Genomic DNA, 20,669 nt, shown 5'->3' with positions numbered 1-20,669 from the left:
CACTCACTGCTCTCTGAGCCGGAGTTGGGTCGGGAATGGGCTGTTGGGTTTGGGAGAGCTCTGGTTGTTCATCTTGAGGCTCTGCCTGTGAACCTTCCGTGGAGGTGGTCAGGTGGTTGGTGATTTCTGGCAGGAATTACTCAGGCTGCTGACTAAAATCCCTTTTTTGCTGAATTGGCTCGGCAGGAAAAGTTTCTGTCACGCGTGGTTTTGCCATTGCTCACCGTGTTTGTGTGGGGCTGCTGTGGAACTGTGTGTGGCACGTAGGAATTGCACTCGAGCAAGGGATCCTTGTAAAAACCACTAATTATTACCCAGCACAGGGGAAAGGTTGTGGGCGTGCTGCTGGGAAAAAAAAAAAGCCTTGCTCAAAAGTAATGCCTGGTTTTCTTTCCAGCAAGGTGCAATCTTTTCAGGAGTTAACCTCCATTAGGAGCACTTGAAGGAATTTCAAGGGTGTGAAATCTCGCCTGGCACAAAATTAGCTTTAGTGGCTGCTCTCGTGATGTATTAATTCACTTTTCATAAAGAGTCCTCTGGAAAAATAATATTTCCTGATGGAGCTGTTGACCCCGCTGGGGTTTTAATTATTCGTGAGTACTGTAACACCCCTGGATTGTTACAGAAACCTCCCTGACTTTATTGTAATCCGGCTGCTGTAAGGAAGACGGCGTGGAGACAGGAGAGTCATTGTTTGCAAGTACAGAGCTAAAAAAAAACCCCTCCTGAGCCCGAGTTATCCGCAGTATGAGCCGCCCGGAGTCTCGGCTTACACCGCGCCGGCCGGCCGGGAGCCCGTGACCCCGGCTCCAGCACAGCCCGGCCAAGGGGGAGTTCCCAGCACAGGGGTTTTATTTTCCTCCTCTCTGCTCTGCATCAAACGATCTTCGGGAGGAGAAGAACAACCAGATGGGGTTTTTTGGCAGTCGGCTCGTGTCTGAAGAGCGCTCAGACACAAAGTGGGAATTTTTTTTTTTTTTTTTTCTTTCCTCCAAGAGAGAGGAGAAATGGCCTTCTGCTGAGCCCAACTCAGGAATTCCTGCTGCCAGCCCTCGGGCACGTGCACGTGTCACTTCAGCCGGGCACAGATGTGCAGGGAAGGCATTCCCACATTCCCCCACGGCCCTGGGCTCCCGGCCCTGTCACTGGATCTCTGCGGTGCTGACCCCTCACCAGTGACCTGTTGGAGCCTCCCCACGGCTCGAGGTCTTTTGCTTTTCACTTGCAGTGTCACATTTTGCTTTTCCAGGCTATTTTTATCCCTGGCCTTGCCAGAGCCGTGGGTGGCTTTGTGTCTGCATCTTCCCTGATTCAGTCCTGCACTTTCTTAAGCTTCTCTAGGCCCACGTCCCTTTATTTATCCTCCTGCACTGATAGATGATTTTCCAGAAGTAAACACCTCCCTTTTCTTCCACTCAGAAACATCTGCAATAAATTAAACCTTCCGTGTTGTCTTTGAGCCTGCCTAACTTCCCAACCTTTCCCTGACTGTCCCTGTCTGGAGCTCAGTGGAGGAGTTCCTGGTGTCCCCCTTGGAGTTCCTGGTGTCCCCCTTGGAGTTCCTGGTGTCCCACTTAAACCAGCTGAGGATCCTGTAAACGAGGACACTTTTACAGCTTTTCTCCATTTTTATGGTACCCTCCTAACTCTGACATTCCCCAAACGCTTATAGCACAGCTTTGTGCCGTGCCAAGAGCTCTTTTCTTCCTGCCAGGCTCATAAATTGTTTCTTTTCATGTTCCCCCCCTGCAAGTTTGAAGGCTGAGCTCAGGGTGAGCTCACCTCCTCCTCCTCCTCCTCCTCCTCCTCTATTGCCCAACACCGCGTGTGGGCAGGGCCGCTGCTGGGGTCGAGTTGCTGCAATCAGATCTTACACACACGTAGCTTTTGTGCTCCTTCAGTCTTCATGACTGAATCCAGCTCTGGGTGTTCCTATTCCCGTTTTTTTTTGGTGGGTTTTTGTTTTTGTTTTTTTTTTTTTTTTTTAGTTTTGTTTTCAACATTTGTCACTTCTGAGCGAAGGGTTTGGCCGCCGAGCTGGGCTGGGAATGGAAACAGCACAGAGCTCGTCCTCAACAGCCTGCACAGCCTTTTGAAAGTGTACGAATTCAACAATCATTAACCAGTTTTAACCGAGGTGAACCCAAACTGAGGCTGTTCTGCTTCCCTGCCCTGGTCTGAGCTGCGTGCTGAGCAGGCTCCTGAGGATGAGTCACATCCAGCCCTGTGCCAGATGTTTGGGAGCACCAGGGCAATCCTGCAGCCCTTTCCAAGCCTTAACTCGGAGCCCATCTCTCCCCAGCTTCCCCCTGTGCACACCTTTCCTGCCCAGCCCTCACCACACAATGTTTTTGATGTCAAACACGTCGAGTTGCCAACAGAATTTTCAAAACTGAAGCAGCAGGAGCTTTCCAGGGGCGTTTCCTCTTTCTTGGCAGCGTTTGGGTCGGGACAGACTTGAGCTCCGGGCAGGGATTAGCGGTGGAGAAAAGCAGAAGCTCCAACTTTCAAATCTAAACAACGTGTAAGAAAAATTGCAGTCATTGCAGGGGGTGGGGGAGAGCAGCAGGAGGAGGAAACTGTGCAAACTGCAGGATTTCAGCTTTATCTGTGTGCGTGTCCCTGGCAGGAATGTTCAGCTTGTGGTTGTTAAAGGAGCTGCCGGGGCCGTGCTGGGCCCCCACTGCCGCCCTGCTCTCCAAAATAAAATGGAAAAACACATTCTTTCTCCAGAGGAAAAGATGAGAAAATGGAGAAGCAGATCCCAGCTCCATCTTTAGCTGCCACAGAGTGTCAGAGAACACTTTAATCTATTTCTGTTCAAAGCATAACAGTCCCTGCTGGAGCCCTATTTTGAATTCTCACTGATGTTCTCTCACCTCTTTTAACACTGGGCAAAAACCTCTGCAGTTTAATTGCAGCCTTAAAGTTCAGACAAATATTTATAGCCTTGAAAGATGAATGGCTGCTTCCAAACACGCTCCTTGCTGTGTTTGCCACTCCTTAAGTGGGTTTATGCTTTTGGAAGCTGCCTGAGAAATTTCCGAGGGAGGCACAGCCAGGACAAGTTGTTCTCTGCTTGCTTTGCAGGAGCCAAGCACTAAACGGGTCCGGCCTTTAGCACGAGTCACCTCCCTGGCTAACCTGATCTCTCCTGTCAGAAATGGGGCAGTTCGACGCTTTGGGCAGACAATCCAGGTAAAACACAGCAAATCCTGGGGATTTGGGCAGGGCATTGGTTGGATGGGTGGAACAGGCACCCCGTGGGGTTTGGGGCATCTCCCGGAGCTCTCTGTGAGCTGTCTTGGGCCTCGGGGCTCCCTCAGGAGTGCACGGGTGTAAAGTGCTGTACAAACAGGTTCAACAGCAAACACAATCAACTGCTTCAGATAAGGAGCTGATAAAGTGCCCTGGGCCTGGGCCCACGTGTGCTGCAGCCTGATGGGAGCTGCTGCTGCTGCCCAGCGCTGGCACAGCCGCGTGTGCCAAGGAGCGCTGCGCTCTCACCTGCAGATAACTGCACGGCTGCCTTTAGGAACCTTGCAAAACACCGGGGCAGAGTTCAAGTGGCTTCTCATTAACCTCTTCAGAGCAAGAGTTATCATCCTTGTTTATTTACTTCCTCATACCTGGGAAATAGAGCCAAGCTTTGCCTTCCCATCTTCCTCCCCAGCGGATCGGTGCAGGGAGAGGGGCGTGGAAAACCTTGCCAAGCTCTGGGCTTTCTCAGCAGCTTGATTAAAGCTTTCCTTTATCTGAGGAAAAGTGTCTGGGTGTGTTTTCCTGTCCTGGATAACCCAGGGGGATGAAGGATTGGGAATGGGATGGATAATCTAATACTCCTGAAATGTTGGCTCTCCACGTTTGTTTTTAATGTTTCTCATTTGTTTCTTTAATCCCTGCAGTCGTTCACCCTTCGCAGCGACAGCAAATCCCCTGGCTGTGCCCAGAAGTCATGCAGCAGATCTGCTGCTCCTACTCCCCCCAAGAGAAGGAACAGTGTCCTTTGGTCTGAAATGTTGGATGTCAACACGAAAGAATCCCTGAGCACCAAGGAAATCAAGCGCCAGGAGGTAACTGCCCATGGAAAACGGGATTGGGAACAGCAGCCGAGGCCTTTTGTCCCTTCCCTTGCTGGGAAAGGAGTAACACCCTTGGGGGGGGGCTGCATCTTCCTGTGCACCTAAACCTAAGATTTATGTCTGCATCAGCCATGGGAAAAGGAGGATTCCACTCTGGAATTCACCTCCCCAGTGTGACCCTTTGGGGATGCCAAACTTTCCACGGCATTCCTGAAATCCCAGCCCCGGCCCCGCTGGCTGCTCTGCAGCTGCCCCAACCTCAGGTTCCTCGCAGAGCCAGCTGTCTTTCTCCTAAAGCTCCTGACAATTGATTGGAAGCCAAGCAGCAAGGCCTTGGCTTGTCTTTTTCCTGGAGTTCTTGGACAAATCTTCTGGAGACGGCACAGGAGCTGCCGGAAGCCGCCTGGGATTTGACCTCTGCGGTTTCGGGGGTTTTGTGTTTGCAGCCTTGCCTGGCTAGCAGCAGTGATTTAAAAGGCTCGAGTATTTAATTTGGCTCGTGCAGGGGCCATCAGGGCTTTCACTCACTTGGAAGCAAAGCTGCTTTCTCAGGGCTAGGACAGCAGATTTACTCAGGGTTGTCATGTCCAGGTGCCACCGAGGGATCGGGGTGGCCAAAGGCCTATTCAGGGCAGGCTGTACATCACAGGAGCTGGAAGGCTCTGAGACAGACTGGCATCCAAAATAACTCTGGGTGCTTTATCCCCTTCCTCCCAGGCCATCTATGAAATGTCCAGGGGAGAGCAGGACCTGATAGAAGACCTGAAGCTGGCCAGAAAGGTGAGTGGGATTTTTCCTGCAGTCAGTGACGACATTCCAGGGAATAATGAGGGATTTTTTGTGCCTGCAGACGTGACGTGAGAGCTTTATCAGCCCCAGAACCCCCAGTTTGAAAGCTGGCCCAGAGAGCTGACGTGAGCACTGGGCCAGCACTGGTGTGATTGCAGCAAACCTGGCCATAAAAGGATTGTGCAGAGCTGCTTGGGGACTCCCTCTCCCAGCTGGGAATAATCCAGACAGGGAAATGCTTTTCATTTAAGTCTTCCATCCTTCACACCAAGTGAATATTCTAGCATCAAATCAGTGTTACTCTTTCTGTTGCCTTCACTTCTTTCACCTGATAAATCAGTTTAAATCATCAATTTTGAGGCACATGTGAATATATTTTATTTGACAGGCCTACCACGACCCTATGCTGAAACTCTCCATCATGTCTGAGGAAGAACTCACCCACATTTTTGGGGACTTGGATTCCTACATTCCTCTGCATGAAGGTAAGAGCAGCTGGGTGGTTTTTGCTCGCTGGGGTTTAACCTCTCTGCTTTCTCCTGTTACTCGTTAGGGCATTGGTTCAATTCCTCTTTCCCTGTTTCCATTCCAGACTTACTGGCAAGTTTGGGAGAAGCAACAAAACCAGATGGAACAGTGGAGCAGATTGGGCCCATCCTTGTGAAGTGGGTGAGTTCAGAACTTGGGATCAACAGGCTAAAACTGAGTTTAGAGAGCATTTAAAGGCAGAAGCTGCAAAGCTCTGGGGCTTCAGTGGCCCTCGGTGCAAGACTGGAAGGGAAATCCTGAAAAATACGGGATTCTGTCAGCTGGAATTGGCTCTGATTTCACCCCAGAGACTTGGAATGATTTGGTGATTTAGGGTTGGAATGTCTGCAGGTCCTGGACTCTTTGTCCCAGAGTCATTCCAGAAGTGTTATCCCTGCTATTCCCAAACACTGGGAACTGCATGGGCTCTGTGTGCTCATCCAGACACTGGGAACTGCATGGGCTCCCTGTGCTCATCCAGACATTGGGAACTGCATGGGCTCCCTGTGCTCATCCAGACACTGGGAACTGCATGGGCTCCGTGTGCTCATCCAAACACTGGGAACTGCATGGGCTCCATGTGCTCATCCAAACACTGGGAACTGCATGGGCTCCATGTGCTCATCCAGACACTGGGAACTGCATGGGCTCTGTGTGCTCATCCAAACACTGGGAACTGCATGGGCTCCATGTGCTCATCCAGACACTGGGAACTGCATGGGCTCCATGTTCTCATCCAGACACTGGGAACTGCATGGGCTCCGTGTGCTCATCCAGACACTGGGAACTGCATGGGCTCTATGTGCTCATCCAGACACTGGGAACTGCATGGGCTCCATGTGCTCATCCAGACACTGGGAACTGCATGGGCTCTGTGTGCTCATCCAAACATTGGGAACTGCATGGGCTCCCTGTCCTCATCCAGACACTGGGAACTGCATGGGCTCCCTGTGCTCATCCAGACACTGGGAACTGCATGGGCTCTATGTGCTCATCCAGACATTGGGAACTGCATGGGCTCCATGTGCTCATCCAGACATTGGGAACTGCATGGGCTCTGTGTGCTCATCCAGACATTGGGAACTGCATGGGCTCTGTGTGCTCATCCTCCTCACAAGATCCTCCCTTACATTTTTATTGGGAAAAATACCCCAGTGAGTGTTGTCGAGCTCCCTGAGTTTGCCATGTGAGTGACATCAGCTTTTCCCACAGGGAATCTGACTCCTAAATCTCCTCTGTTCCCTGTAGTTACCCCGACTCCATGCCTACAAGGGCTACTGCAGCAACCAGCTGGCAGCCAAAGCGCTCCTGGATCAGAAGAAGCAGGACAGGAGGGTGCAGGATTTCCTGCAGCGCTGCCTGGAGTCTCCCTTCAGCCGCAAGCTGGACCTTTGGAGCTTCCTGGACATCCCTCGGAGCCGCCTGGTCAAATACCCCCTGCTCCTCAAGGAGATCCTGAGGCACACTCCCAAAGACCATCCCGATATCCACATCCTGGAAGAAGCCGTGAGTGATCCTGATTTGCTTGTTCTGCCCCGAGGATGAGATGTGGGAGCTCCAGAAATCTTCCTTAAAGCTCAGCAGCTCCCAGGGGGGTTTTTGGGGGGGGGGGCATGAATGTGTGCCAGGGAAAGTGAGGGATCAATCCATGCGGATTGCATCCTTTGGAGCTGGGAAGGAGACAAGCAGAGGTCACACAGGGAAGCAGTTAATCCCTCTTAATCATTTGTTTGGGTTTTTAGATCTCCATAATCCAAGGAGTCCTCTCTGACATCAACCTGAAGAAGGGCGAGTCTGAGTGCCAGTACTACATTGACAAGCTGGAGTACCTGGATGAGAAGCAGAAGGATCCAAGGATTGAAGGCAGCAAAGCTTTACTGTGCCACGGGGAGCTGAAGAATAAAAATGGACACGTAAGTCCCTCGTTTCTTACTAATCAATTCTCAAACCTGGTTTAAACTCAGAGCAGGACTGGGGGCCTTCCATCCTTAGGGATAGTTTGGATATTGGATAAAAGAGCAGGGGAAAATCTCTTAATTGTCAGCCTCGTTTCAAGAGTGTAAGGGAAAGTTTCCTGCTGACAGCTCCACAATTGCCTTAGGGAAGCTGGAAAATCATTAGCACAGAGTGCCCACAGAAAGTGCTCTCCATCCAGAGGGATTTCCTGCCACTGTTTACTTCCCAGGAATGCTCTGACATTCCCCATTAGGAGCCTTGGCTCTTCCAAACAAAAGGGTTCCTGCAAAAGCCTGTTTGGTTAGGGCTGGGCTGCCTGGAGTTTATCTCCCACCCACTGCACTCTGGGCTTTGCTGCCTTTTGTCCTGATTTCAACCTCAAATCTTCTCATGTTTTCTCTGTTGATTGGGTTGGGTTCTTTTGTTTAATTGGCTGCTTTCACTCCTGCACACGAGGCATTCCATGCACACAGGAAAGATACGGCTCCTAATCAGCCTATCCCGGGCACCTGGGAATCATCATTCCCTTTCCAGGGATCAATAAAATAACAGAGCTGCTGATGCAATCCTGGTGTGGGCCAGACCTTGGCATTGTCACTGGAGACTCTGAAAATTATTGTGGGTGAAACTGCAGATAAGGTGGCCTTGAATCCCTCAGGATGTGTGACCTCATGGAGTACAGAGTGAATACTGGGCTGTTTTCCCTTCCAGAAGCTCTACGTCTTCCTCTTCCAAGAAATCCTGGTGCTGACGCGGCCGGTGAGCCGCAACGAGCGCCAGGCGTTCCAGGTGTACCGCCAGCCCATCCCTGTCCAGGAGCTGCTCCTCGAGGACCTCCAGGATGGAGATGTCAAAATGGGAGGCTCCTTCCGAGGAGCTTTTGGAAATTCTGATAAAGGTACGGATCCAGTCAGCCACAAATTCACAGCTGGGGCTTGGATTAGAGAGCGTTTTTGTCTCCCTGCTGGGTTTTTGGGATTTTGGGGGGTTTTGTTGGGATTTCAAACCTATCAATGGAATCTGGAAATGCCAGCTCGGAGCTGATCAGCTTTTCCCTTTATCCCCAGCCAAAAACATCTTCCGAGTCCGTTTCCAGGATCCCAGCCCGGGCCAGTCCCACACGCTGCAGGCCAACGACGTCTTCCACAAGCAGCAGTGGGTGAACTGCATCCGCACGGCCATCGCCCCATTCCAGAGGAACATTCCCGCCCCCGAGCTCAAGGAGCTGCCCGAGCTGAGCGAGGAGTCCGAGGAGAACAACCCCTCCGTGCCCAACCTCCCGGCCCAGCAGCGCCAGGCGGGAACATCCGAGATGGAGCTGGAGGAGAGCGCGGCCGAGTGCGCTTCCAGCCTGGACTCGGGGGAAACCAGAGGGGTGAAATCCCACAGAACCTCACCCGGGCACCGGAAATCCAGGGAGAAGCAGCTCAGCGGGAAGAGGAAAGAAACGCTGGTGTAAGGAGGCTGAGGAGCCCCGGGGCCACCCTGGGGGAAAACTGTTAATTTATAAATAATTCCGTGTACATTTTGTACCGGGAGCGCCTTGGGAGCCGCTCCGCGGATCAGATCCTGGGTTTATGTTGGAATGGCAGCTACTGGTGTGCAGTTACTGTTGAGCTGGGGTCTGTTTTTACACTTGGAATCCACCAGGGGTTTCCAAAACCCTCGTGGTAGATCTGAAGAGCAAATTTGGATTCCTGGAAGTTTTCCACAGCCATGGTAGAGGATGGAAAATAAAGTGGAGTTTGGGCAGCACCGGGGGCTTTGATCAACACTGCAAAAGTCCCTTAAAGGACTCAGCACCTGAAGTCACTCTGGTGTGTGGTTGTGGTAGCTCCTGCAAATTTGCATGTTCCAAAAGGAAAAATCCTACAAAAACAGACCCCAAGTTCAACAGGCTCTCAATTCACCTACTGGAATCTTTGATCTCTGTGTGTCCTTTGTACATTCCTCTGTCTCGCTCTTGTATCCTGCCAACTATTTAATTTTTTTATTAGTTCTGTTTGCAGTTTGGGGGTTGGGATTTTGGGGTGGTTTATTTTTTTTGTTTCCTTTGATTGGTTTTGGGTTTTTTTTTTATTTTTGTATTTTTGATGCTCAGACTTGGCATTTCCTTTCCAGTACTTGATCCTTCGTGCTCCGAGGGGTGATGTCCCAAGTGTCCCTCACATCACCCCGGAGCAATCCACGGGCTGGGGGGAGACACTACTGAAAGAGAACTGCTTTACTCTAGGGTGTAGGAAGGTTGTAGGCACGTTGTAGAAGGGTTTGGGGAGCAGTGAGTAGAGGGGTAGCAGGGAGTGAAGGTAGATTCCGTGTTTTTGTTGCCTTTTGGAAATGAAACACTTCCCTCAAGGAAGCAGGACTTGGAGGCAACCAAGGGGTTCTTGCATGTGGTAGAAAGGTAGAGGAGAGGAAGAGTTGGAGGTGTGAGGAGAGGAGAAGGAGTGGTTGTAAATACTCAGGGTGGCAGCACTGCCATCTTCTAGCACTCCAAAGATCCAGGGAAAATCCAGGGAAAGACCCAGCTTGGGAATGGCGCTGCAGAGCGATGTGGGAAGCAAAGTGGTGACAGCTCTGAGCACAGCAGGGTGTCCCTGAAATCCAGGATGGGGACTGGGATCCTCTAATCCCTGTCACCTGAAATCCAGGATGGGGACTGGGATCCTGCTAATCCCTGTCACCTGAAATCCAGGATGGGGACTGGGATCCTACAGTCCCTGTCACCTGAAATCCAGGATGGGGGACTGGGATCCTACAATCCCTGTCACCTGAAATCCAGGATGGGGACTGGGATCCTGCAGTCCCTGTCACCTGAAATCCAGGATGGGGACTGAGATCCTGCAGTCCCTGTCACCTGAAATCCAGGATGGGGACTGGGATCCTGCAGTCCCTGTCACCTGAAATCCAGGATTGGGGAGCCATATCCCAAAATCCAGGATGGGGACTGGGATCCTGCAGTCCCTGTCACCTGAAATCCAGGACTGGGGAGTGGTGACTCCACATCCAGGGGTTTCATTGCCTGTCCCATGTCTGGCTGGGAACTTTGGGAATGGGCAGAGGGTGTACATAGACACAGTGTGTGGTTCTCTGTAAATGTTGTACAGTTTCCAGTGCCAAGTTCCATTAAATTCCTGACAGCCTCTCCTGCCTCATCTGAGTCCTGCCTGGGAGGGATTTAGGGATGTGTCCGTGCTCAGGGTAAGGATGGATCTCCAAAGCTGAGGCTCCAGGAGGAGCCCCTGTCCTCCTGCCATGGTTCTGCTGTGTCCAGGCAGGATAAGCTGGAATGTTACAGCTCCATGTCCTGCTCTGCTGTGTCAGGCAGGACACGAGCACAGCAGCTGAGCTATGGACTCTGCTCAGTTTCCCAGGGAAAAGGGAGCCGTGGGATTCCTGTTAAATCCTTGGGAAGGGGATCCTGCTGGGCTGATCCCAAGGAATCTCCAGGATGGTGTTTCACCAGGATAAACCCATCCAGTCTTCCCAGTTTTCCTGACAACCTCCAGCCTGACCTTGTATGGGGTATCCGGGCTTGGCTGCAGCTCCAGGAGAGTGATCCCGGCTCCAGGCTGGCCCTGTCCCCCAGGAGGGAAGGAGCAGCTCAGTTTTAGGGACAGGATTTACAGCTGAGCCCTGACCTCTGAAGCTGATTTGATCCAGAGGGAATTCAGCCCTTCCCGAGCAGGGAGAAGCTGGAATAATGGCTCTTCCTGCAAAAAAGCATCTCTGGAGCACAGGGAGAGGAAATCCCGTGGACTGTCTGCTGGGCTGGATCTGTGTCTCCTCATCCTGCAGCCAACAGCAAACCAGCCAAAACTCCTGAATTCCCTTTGGAAGCAATTCCCTTTAAATAACTCCCCACAACTCCTGCTGTCCCTCTCCCTGCTCTGTCCCTCCTGCAGGAATGTGCAGCCGGCTCAGCCCTCCCTTCTCCAGACTAAACAAGCCCTGCTCCCCTGGGTTCCTCCCATGGAATTCCGCGGGATCCCGCCTCTCTCTGTGCCTCTGCTGAGCCCCGACCCCCATCCCATGGGTGTGGAACCCCGGCGTACAGCAGGATAAAATTCCCTAGGGCGGAGGGAGCCTGTGGTGACATCCCTGTGCCAGGAAGGGACTGGGAACGTGTCCGTGCCCCGGGATGTGGCACCTCCGCCCTGGGTAAGCAGCTCCCGGATCCGTGTTTGCCCTCGGGACCCGCCCAGCTCCGGAGCCAGCCCACGCCTCCAGGGCTTCCAGGTGGGACCTTCCCGGAGCCAGGGTCGCTGTGGGGCAGAGTCCCCCTCCAAGAATTCCCACATCCCAATCCCAGCCTCTTCTCCGCGGGGACATTGGGATCGGGGTCCCTTTGCTCCAGCTTTAGGAGCTGTCCTTCAGCTGGCCCTTGGATTTGGGACCACCAAATCCCAAATTTTACTCCGAGAGCCCCGAGACCCTCGCAGCCATTCCGGGATCAACCCCGAGCCCACCCTCTCCAAAATCCCATTTTCCTCACTAAACCTCAGTGCAGTTTTTGCTGGGATTTGTGGAGATCCCTCCCCGCAGCGCTCCTGGGGCCAGTCTGGGCTCGTAGCGGGACAGGAGGGCCCCACGGAGCTTTCCCTGTCGGAGCCATTTCCCTCTCCACCTCCCGACTTTCTCTTTTTCCATGAATTCATCCCCCCCCCCGCCCCCTGCCGCGTCTGCAGCTGCAAACCCAGACACATCTGTGCACATCTGGGCCGGCGCTGGCAGCCGAGCCGCCCCGGGAGAATCCAGCTGGAAGATTTTCACCTCCTGCACGGGGGGAGTTTCCTCCCCCCTGTTCCCTGGATTAGGCCCCTCAAAGCCAGACACCGAGCCTGGAAAACTCCGTGTGAGGCTTTAGGGGGCCCTCCTTCATCAAAGCTCCAACTTCTCCAGCTCCAGGTGGAGACAGCCCGGGAATCTCAGCTGCCAAAAACCCGGCAGTGGCTGCAGCGAGCTCCCGACCCCACCACGGTGGTCTCCCCTTCCCTGTCCCCCCCCCCAGCCCACCCCGGATGCTGTAATTAGGCCATAAATCCTGGGATTTTATGGGCCAGCAGGAACCTTTATTGGGATCATTATCCTGATAAATGAGGCACGCTTAGAGCACAGGCAAAGTCAAGGGATGGCTTTGACCTTCTCCTGAAAATGGGATGGGATGGGATGGGATGGGATTGGGATGGGATGGGATGGGATGGGATGGGATGGGATGGGATGGGATGGGATGGGTGCTGGTCATGGGGATGGGATGGGATGAGAGGCAATGGGTGCTGGTCATGGGAATGGAATGGGAGGAAATGGAATGGGATGAGAGGTGGTGGGTGTTGGTCATGGGGAGATGATGGGTGCTGGTCATAGGGGTGGGATGTGTTGGGATCCATGGGATGGGATGGGAGATGATGGTTGCCAGCAATGGGATGCCAGTCACGGGGATTTCATGGGAAGGAAGCAGCAGATTCCAGACAGCACAACCCCTCCACCCCAGCCAGGTGACACAGGGACCCCAAATCCCCCCCATCTGGGCTCCAACCCCTCTGCCACAGTTTGAACCAACACCTGAACCCTCCCAGGCCTCCAAACCCCAGTGATCTGTCGGGATTTGCTTCTCCAAGCTGGATCCGAGCCAGCTCCGCCTCCGCTGGGCTCTTCCCGCCAGTTTGGAGTGGATCTAATTAACTCTGGAGCAGAGCAGCGAGCGAGGGCAATCAGACAGGTAATTAGGGAGCAGCTCTCGCACAGGAGGAGCTGCCAGGGCCTCCCCACCCCGAAACCTCTCACCAGACAGGTTCCCAGCACGGCTCCCACAATTCCTCTAGGGAATTGCAGCATTCCACACGCCCAGAGCTTTCTCCATGTGAGGTTTTCCCCAGGAGGGCAATCCCAGATTTATCCCACCATTCCTCAGGTGTCCCATGGGCTGGGCTTTGCTTTGTGCCCTTCCCCCCAGATCCCACAGCTCCAAATCCTCACTGGGTTAAACTGGGATCAACTGGTGCTGATTTCCCATAGCTGAGAAAATCAAATTATCTTCTGCTGTGGGACTTCAGGGTCCAGCAGCTCCTCGATCCGGCTGGGGAAGGTCACTGGAAAGAGGGATGGAACCCATGGATGGATGGAGGGATGGATGGAGAAACTCTCCCTCATTTGTCACCATCCCCTCCTCTACACCCTGAGTAAGAGATGAGTAAACCCAGCCTTACAATGGGGAGATCCCTCAGCTCGGCCCTGAGTCACAGGGCAGGACCCCACACCCCTGCCCTGGTCCAGCCCCACGTCACCAGCCTGGATCCGGCCCCGGAGGTGACTCAGGGCCGCGGCAGCTCCGGACAGCCGGGATCTGCCAGGACCTGCTCGGGGGATCCTCCCTCGGCGCCTTTGATGCGCTGCCAGCACCGCCTGGGGCTGGGGAGACTGGGGGGAGCTCTACAACTCCTTTGTACAGCCCAATCCTCTCCAAAACACCCCTAAAACGGGGGAATCGCGTGTGTCACCCCCAGTGCCGCCTCCCCCCGGAGCCACAGCCCAAATCCCTAATTCGGGCTTTGTTGGGACCTGAAACGCCTCCGTGGGCACAGCAGGACGAGAGCCAGGGTGGCCCAAGGGGCCCGGGTGACTCTTCTTCCCCAGCTCCCAAACCTCGTGGATCCACTCCCATTCCTGCCTCCTCCTCCTCCTCCTCCAGCTGCTGCTGATGCAGGGAGAGGCACTGGGAGGGAGGAGGCTCCATCTCCTCCTCCATCTCCTCCTCCTCCTCCTCGCCGCGGCGTGCCGGGGCAGAGCCGCGTGCCGGCGGGGAGCACCATGGCCGAGCGGCTGTCGGAGGAGAAAATCGCCGAATTCAAGGAGGCTTTCTCCCTCTTCGACCGCGACGGCGACGGCTGCATCACCACCAGGGAGCTGGGCACCGTCATGCGCTCGCTGGGCCAGAACCCCACCGAGGCCGAGCTGCAGGACATGGTGGGCGAGGTGGACGCCGACGGCAGCGGCACCATCGACTTCCCCGAGTTCCTGTCGCTGATGGCCAGGAAGATGAGGGACACGGACAGCGAGGAGGAGATCCGCGAGGCCTTCCGCGTCTTCGACAAGGACGGCAACGGCTACATCAGCGCGGCGGAGCTGCGGCACGTCATGACCAACCTGGGCGAGAAGCTGACGGACGAGGAGGTGGACGAGATGATCAAGGAGGCCGACTGCAACAACGACGGGCAGGTCAACTACGAGGAGTTCGTCAGGATGATGACGGAGAAGTGACGGCGCCCGTCGGCCACCTCGGGCTCCGTTCCGCAGGTAACGCCCTGGGATGCTGCCTCCATGGAAAATCCCCAAATCTCGGCTCTCCCTCCTCGTGTTGGTGGTTGGAAAAATCGATTTTTGTGGTGCTTTTTTCTTTTTTTTCCTTAATTTTTCCTTCTTTTTTTTTTTTTTTCCGTAGGGAACAGAGGTTGTGGTGGCTCTCCCCCAGCCCTTCCATCCCCTCCCACCTTCTCCAGGCTGGAAAAATCCTCCTTTATCCCAGCTGGAGCGTCACCAACCGGCGTCTGCATCGGATGTGGGATGCAGATGGATTTGGGGTCCCCGTGGGATGTCTCATGTCTGGAGATATTCCAGAGGCCACAGAAAATTCCCTGACATCCCCGAGTCCAATAAAAACGTCCCCCCACATCCTGGTGGCTGCCTCATTCGGCTTCTCCTTGGGATCCTTGCTGGAAAAATGTTCCCTCAAATCCTCCTGGTCAGGCTCAGACCCCTCCTCATCTCCACCCTTTTCCCATTCCATCCCTCTTCCAGAAAAGCTGGAAAGATGCTGGAGGCCAGGATGTGCCCGTGCCCATCCCAAATCTCATCACTTTTGGGATCTGTCTCCTCCCCCAGGATCTCAGGGGTCCTTTTCCCCCTTCCAGCCTTGGAAAAACTGGATTTATCCCAAATCCCCACCCCAAAGCTGAGCAGAGCAGGATTCACCTTTCCCAAACTCGCCGCGACTCAGTTTCCCCACCACGAGGGGGAATCCTGGGATGGGATCATTCCCTCCACAGAGGAATTGGAAGCAGAATTCATTTGAATGGCTCTAATTAATGCTCCGTTGCTAACGAGCAGACGGGGCCGAGCTGCTCCGTGGGGACCTCGGCTCCAGCCCATCCCTGGGGCTGGGAACTTTGGCAATCCCAGTTGTTTTCCCGGGAAAACCGGGCGGGTCCTGACAGAGCCCAGCGCGCCCACGCTCGCTCCCAGCACCTTCTCCCTCACCCTCCCAGGATGGGAGAGGGGCAAAGTCCACCCCAAAATCCCCAAATCCAGCGAAATCCCGCCGGAAAATCTCCAGGGTCACGCCGGGCTCTTGTAATGAATGGCCAAAATTATTCCTCCCCATAAACCTGGATTGTTTATTTCGTGCCAGGATCCAGCTCCAAACTGATCCCGGTATTTTTAGGCCTGACCTTTTTTTCTCCTTCTATTTTTGGGTTGTTTAATTTCTGGAGCGTTTTTTCTGTTTATCCCGGGATGGTTTTTCCTGACAAGGATCCTGGATCCCAACCCAGCAGCTCCATCAACAACAGAGGAAGTCCATCCATGTTTTCCCATTTTCCCCTGAATTTGGTGCTCGGGAGAGCAGTGGGAAATTCCCACCAGCATCCCTTGGGATGGACACACGGATGGACAGGATGGTCCTGTTTTTTTCAGCAGGAAGAGGAGGGGATTTTGCTCCCCAAATCCAGGTTTGCACCCCCAAAGTGTCCCTCTGGAGGAGAAGGAGCTGATGGAATTGCCTGGAATTGCAGGATCCCGCCTGGCAGACCCATGAGCAGTGGAATTCCATATGGAGTTGGTTAATAATTAAATTAATCGAGGTCCAGGGGATGCTCTGGAAGCCTGGGGAGTTTGGAGGATCCCTGGTCTCTCCCTGATCCCTCCACATCCTGATTTTCCACCCTAAAGCTTGGTCAGGATGTTCCCTGCACCTGGGGACGGGGATGGAAGGAGGGGATGGGGAATAGGAACCACCTGGGACAGGAACTGGGAATCATCTGGGAGAGGAATCAGCCGGGGCTGGACCTGGGGGTTCATCCAGGGTGGGATTTGGGACAGGGATCATCTGGGATGGGTCCTGTGGGATCTGGAGTTAGGGATAACCTGGGATGGATCCCGGAGGATGATTCAGGGTGGGATTTGGGACAGGGATCACCTGAAAGGGTCCTGTGGGATCATCTGGTGTGGAATCTGGGACAGGAATCACCTGGGATGGGTCCTGTGGGATCATCCAGGGCGGGATTTGGGACAGGGGTCACATGGGATCATCCAGGGTGGGATCTGGAATAGGGATCACCTGGGATGGGATCTGGGATGGGAGCACGTGGAATGGCAGGCGAGGGATCCCTGGGATGGACCATGAGGAACCCCTGGGATGGGACCTGAGCTGGATTTAGGGTGGGACACGGGGATCACCTGGAATGGGATGTGACTGGGGGGAATCCCTTGGGCTGTGACTGGAGGGGAAATCTCCTGGATCCAGCTGCTCCCACCTCCACCACGGACAGTCTCCCACCACTTTTTTCCAGCAAAATCCAATTTTGTTGGATTTCTTCCCAACAAAAAAAAAAAAAATCCACCGAGGGCTCCAGGACCACCCAAAGCCACGGCTCCAGCTCTGCCCCCACTGCTCCCCTTTCCCTGCCCACCTGGACACCGTTTTTCCCCTAAAATGGAACTTCTAAGGAAAAAAAGCAGCTCAGGAACGCCCCCAGCATCCCCCACCCTACAGGACAGGAGGTGTTTGCTCCAGCCCTGTGGAACCAATCCCAAATTCTCCCATTCCCTTCAATTTTGGCAGCCTGAGATGTTTCCACCCCGTTTCCACGAGGAGCCTTTAAAAACAAATCCATTAAATTGGGAAAACGGCACCCAGACCTCCCAAGGTTTTCCCAAAAAGCAGGAGTGGGATTTTTTCCCAGTTTTCCCCATTTTTCCCCTTTCCAAGCTCTCTGGGTCCCCTCCCAGCAGTGACTCTGCCCTGAGGTGCCTGGGAAATGTCTGCGGGGAGAGGAGGCCCCTCCGCCTCCGGCTGCCAGAGAAAAGTCTGGAAAAACGGCTGGGGAAGCAGGAGTGCTCCAGGTCAGGGGCTGGGCTGGGAAATCAACAGGTTCTGCACAAGGGGGTAAAAACAGAGCCCAAAAATCCATTTATAAACTCGTTTTTCCAAGGTTTGCTTTGGAAAAAAGAAATGGTTCCGTTTCCCCGGGGTGGTTTTGGGACTTGTTTTAAAGGGAATTTTCTCCCTGGTTTTCCACTTGTGGGTTGTTTGTGGAAGGAGAAAATCCTGTCTGCTGGAGAAGTGAAAAAAGCCACAAAAATCATCCCAAAATCAGGCACGGGGAAATGTGGGAAACAACGTCCAGGGATGGCCAAAATGATGGAGAAGGGAAAAATCTGGGGCCAGCCCCGACCCTGAGGCTGAGGTGGTACCAGGTGGGGAAAGCTTTGGGGGAAAATCCCTGATTTTGGGGCTGGAGGGGGGGGGGGGTTCATCTCCAAATTTGGGGTTTTGGCATTAATTCCTCATGGAATTCTGGGGATGAGGAGAGGGAATGAGCAGGACAGGGAGATGGGAATGGGGAGGAGGAGAGGGAAATAAGGGAGAGCAGAGCTGGGGACAAGGGAGGGGACAGGAGGGACCAGGAACTGGGAGAGGGGAAAATGTGACCAAACCATGGAAAATATGAATGGTTCCCTTTCCCAGGGGTGTCTGTTCAACCTGCTCCAAAGGGATTTTCCTCCCTGGTTTTCCACTTGTGGGAAATGAGTGAAAGGAGAAAATCCCGTCTGTGGGAGAATGAAAAACCAGGAGATGGGGACAAGAGAGGGGACAAGGACAAGTGGGAGCAGGAGGGGGAGGGAAGCTGGATCAGGAGAAGGGACAAGGGGACAAGGAGGAGACTTTGGGCTGGGGATAAATGGGAGCAGGAGGAAAACAGGACAAAAAAGGGGAGCTGAAAATCAGGAGATGGGGACAAGGGACACCAGGAGGAGGGACCAGGGGACAAGGAGATGAGGACAGGTCTTGGGGTTTGGGAGCAGGAGAGGAGTGGGACAAGGAGAAGGGAAGAGTGGGACAAGGGGACAAGGAAAAATGGGAACAAGAGGAGCACGTGGGACCAGGGGACAAGGACAAGGCTTTGGGATGAGGGGACAAGGACGGGGCTTTGGGATGAGGGGACAGGGACAAGGCTTTGGGATGAGGGGACAAGGACAAGGCTTTGGGATGAGGGGACAGGGACAGGGCTTTGGGATGAGGGGACAAGGACAGGGCTTTGGGATGAGGGGACAAGGACGGGGCTTTGGGATGGGACAATCCCGGTGCTCCTGCAGGGAGGGGCCTCCCCAGCCCCTCCAGCCCCTCCCCCGGCATTCCCAAGGTAAATCCCGAGGGATTCTGCCCAGGCCTTGGGGCTCCTCCAGCCGCCTCCACATCCCACAGGGCTCCTCTCCCCTTCGCTGCCCAGGGCTTTCCCAAACCCCAGTTCCCAAAACATTCCCCGGGGGATCAATCCCGAGGGAATGGGGAGCGTGAAATCCAAAATTCCGAGCAGGGAATGAATTCCAGCAGCCCAGGGTGGGGAGGGAATCCATGTGGAAAAGGAGTTTGGGGGCGCCTGGAGGGCTTTGGGAACATCGGGAAAGATCCCAAACCCCGCAGATTCCATAGGGCGGCGAGCAGCGCCCTGCAGGGGGAGAACTCCGAGTAAAACCCTCTCCGAATTCCCAAAATTCCTGGGAAAGCCGGGAATCCCCGCAGGGGTTAAGAGCAACCGGAGCCGCTCGGTTTTCCAGCGCCGCTGGAGCTGTCGGGAATTTTAACAAACGGGAATTTCTGGGAGTGTGAGCTCAGCCCGCCGGGAGTTTGGGAATCTTCTCCCTCTTTTTTTCCCTCAGGGATAAGCAGGAGGATGGGGCTGCTGCTCCAGAAAACACCCCCAGGGAGAAACAATTAAAATTCCCACCCCCCCATTCCCATTTTTTTCCTTGATTAAAAACCCAGCTGGAATTCCCAAACTAATCCCAAGTCAGCTCTGGGGAGGAGAAATCCCAAAAAAAATAAATTTCCCCCGTTTTTCCCGATTTTCAGCGCATCCAAGGAGGCAGAGCCTGCCCCGTGCTCCCCCTTCCCTCCCAACCCAAGTCTTTCCCGAAATTCCCGCTTTTCTCCTTAAAAATGCGCCTGCCCTGAGCCGAGAGCAGAGGGAATTTTATTGCAGATCTGGGAATTCCAGGTCTTTTTGAACTGGAGTCTGGAGGTGGAATGGAACCCTCTGGAGGCGATTTGTTGTTCCCCAAAAAAACAAAATTAATCCCGAATTCCCAACTCCAGGATTGGCGGGGGCGGTGTTGGCGGACTGGGCTTTGCTGGGATCAAAGGGAATTTGGGATGCAAAGGGAATTTGGGATGCAAAGGGAATTTGGGGTTCAAAGGGAATTTGGGGTTCGCGGTTCTGTCCGGGGCAGCAGAATTCCCCGGGTTTGGGCAGAATTCCCCGAGTTTTGGGCAGAATTCCCCGGGTTTGGGGAGAATTCCCCGGGTTTTGCCGGGGTTCGGGCAGACCCTGCTGGTCGGGAATTCCCATCCCGGAGTTCCGGGAGCTTTTCCCGGGGGCAGCAGCTCCGCCAAGCGGCGCCGCGCCGGGAAGAGGCTCCCGCATCCCAATCCCGCCCGTTTGCGAGGGGTTTTTTGGGAATTGTGGGAATCTGAACCTCGATTCCTCCCAAAATTCCTCCTCCAAAACCCGCGGGCGGCTCTTCCCCATCCCAGCAGGCTCCGGGACAAGGACGGGGGGAGGAATTCGGCTGGAGAGAATTCCTTAAGGGAAAAAGGATTATCCCGTTTTTCCAGCATGGTTTCCCTCCCAGTTCCTTTGGGATGTTTCCCGCCCCTGGGTCCTTCCAGAGCTCAGGATTTCTCTGGGAAGATTCCCCAGTCCCAGCCTTTCTTCCCAGGTTTTCCCCGGGAAAGGAGGAATGCAAGGTTTTGGGAAGGGGATGAACATTGTGGGGTTTTTTATGGAATCATGGAATGGTTTGGGTGGGAAGGGACCTTCAGGATCCTCCAATTCCAGCCCCATTCCATGGGCAGGGACAATTCCTGATCCCAGGGTGGCCTGGGACACTGCAGGGATGCAGGGGCAGCCCCAGCTGCTCTGGCAGTTCCAGCCCAGGCAGGAATTCCTCATTGCCCAGATCCCATCCATGCCTGCCCTCTGGCACTGGGAGCCATTCCCTGGCTCCTGTCCCTGCAGGCCTTGTCCCCAGTCCCTCTGC

General features: G+C 54.2%; 2 protein-coding genes and 1 long non-coding RNA gene across 6 annotated transcripts in view; 2 read left to right on the top strand and 1 right to left on the bottom strand.

Moving 5' to 3' along the window:
• NET1 (neuroepithelial cell transforming 1) overlaps window positions 1-13,919 on the top strand; it is a 62,480-nt gene extending 48,561 nt beyond the window's left edge. For 2 of the 4 annotated variants that reach the window (XM_050982802.1, XM_030237924.2), the window contains 9 exons: window positions 3,091-3,198; window positions 3,906-4,073; window positions 4,800-4,862; window positions 5,260-5,356; window positions 5,464-5,540; window positions 6,648-6,905; window positions 7,142-7,312; window positions 8,067-8,253; window positions 8,423-10,500. In XM_050982802.1, the coding sequence (XP_050838759.1) occupies window positions 3,091-3,198; window positions 3,906-4,073; window positions 4,800-4,862; window positions 5,260-5,356; window positions 5,464-5,540; window positions 6,648-6,905; window positions 7,142-7,312; window positions 8,067-8,253; window positions 8,423-8,814 (1,521 nt within the window). In that variant the 3' untranslated portion in view covers window positions 8,815-10,500. Of the gene's footprint in view, window positions 1-3,090; window positions 3,199-3,905; window positions 4,074-4,799; window positions 4,863-5,259; window positions 5,357-5,463; window positions 5,541-6,647; window positions 6,906-7,141; window positions 7,313-8,066; window positions 8,254-8,422; window positions 10,501-11,430; window positions 11,595-12,931 lie in introns of those variants that run through there. The other 2 variants (XM_050982795.1, XM_050982785.1) reach the window with 2 other exon arrangements.
• Window positions 9,390-11,424, bottom strand: LOC127060363 (uncharacterized). Its single transcript, XR_007779325.1, has 2 exons — window positions 10,040-11,424; window positions 9,390-9,995 (listed from the first exon to the last, which is right to left on the bottom strand). It is a non-coding gene; the product is annotated as an uncharacterized LOC127060363 (long non-coding RNA).
• Window positions 13,920-14,049: 130 nt separating the features above from the next.
• Window positions 14,050-15,023, top strand: LOC103822470 (calmodulin, striated muscle). The gene is made up of 2 exons (XM_050982813.1): window positions 14,050-14,648; window positions 14,794-15,023. Exon 1 carries the CDS (start codon window positions 14,163-14,165, stop codon window positions 14,610-14,612), a length of 450 nt encoding a protein of 149 aa, XP_050838770.1. The 5' UTR covers window positions 14,050-14,162; the 3' UTR covers window positions 14,613-14,648; window positions 14,794-15,023.
• Window positions 15,024-20,669: the final 5,646 nt, after the last annotated feature.

The sequence above is a fragment of the Serinus canaria genome, chromosome 1A, assembly GCF_022539315.1.
Source record: "Serinus canaria isolate serCan28SL12 chromosome 1A, serCan2020, whole genome shotgun sequence".
Classification (NCBI taxonomy): domain Eukaryota; kingdom Metazoa; phylum Chordata; class Aves; order Passeriformes; family Fringillidae; genus Serinus; species Serinus canaria.
This window is presented reverse-complemented; position numbering and strand designations above follow the sequence as displayed.

Bases quoted from the DNA above. Each gene is read 5' to 3' on its own strand.
- LOC103822470 (XM_050982813.1), top strand. From the start codon at position 14,163: ATGGCCGAGCGGCTGTCGGAGGAGAAAATCGCCGAATTCAAGGAGGCT.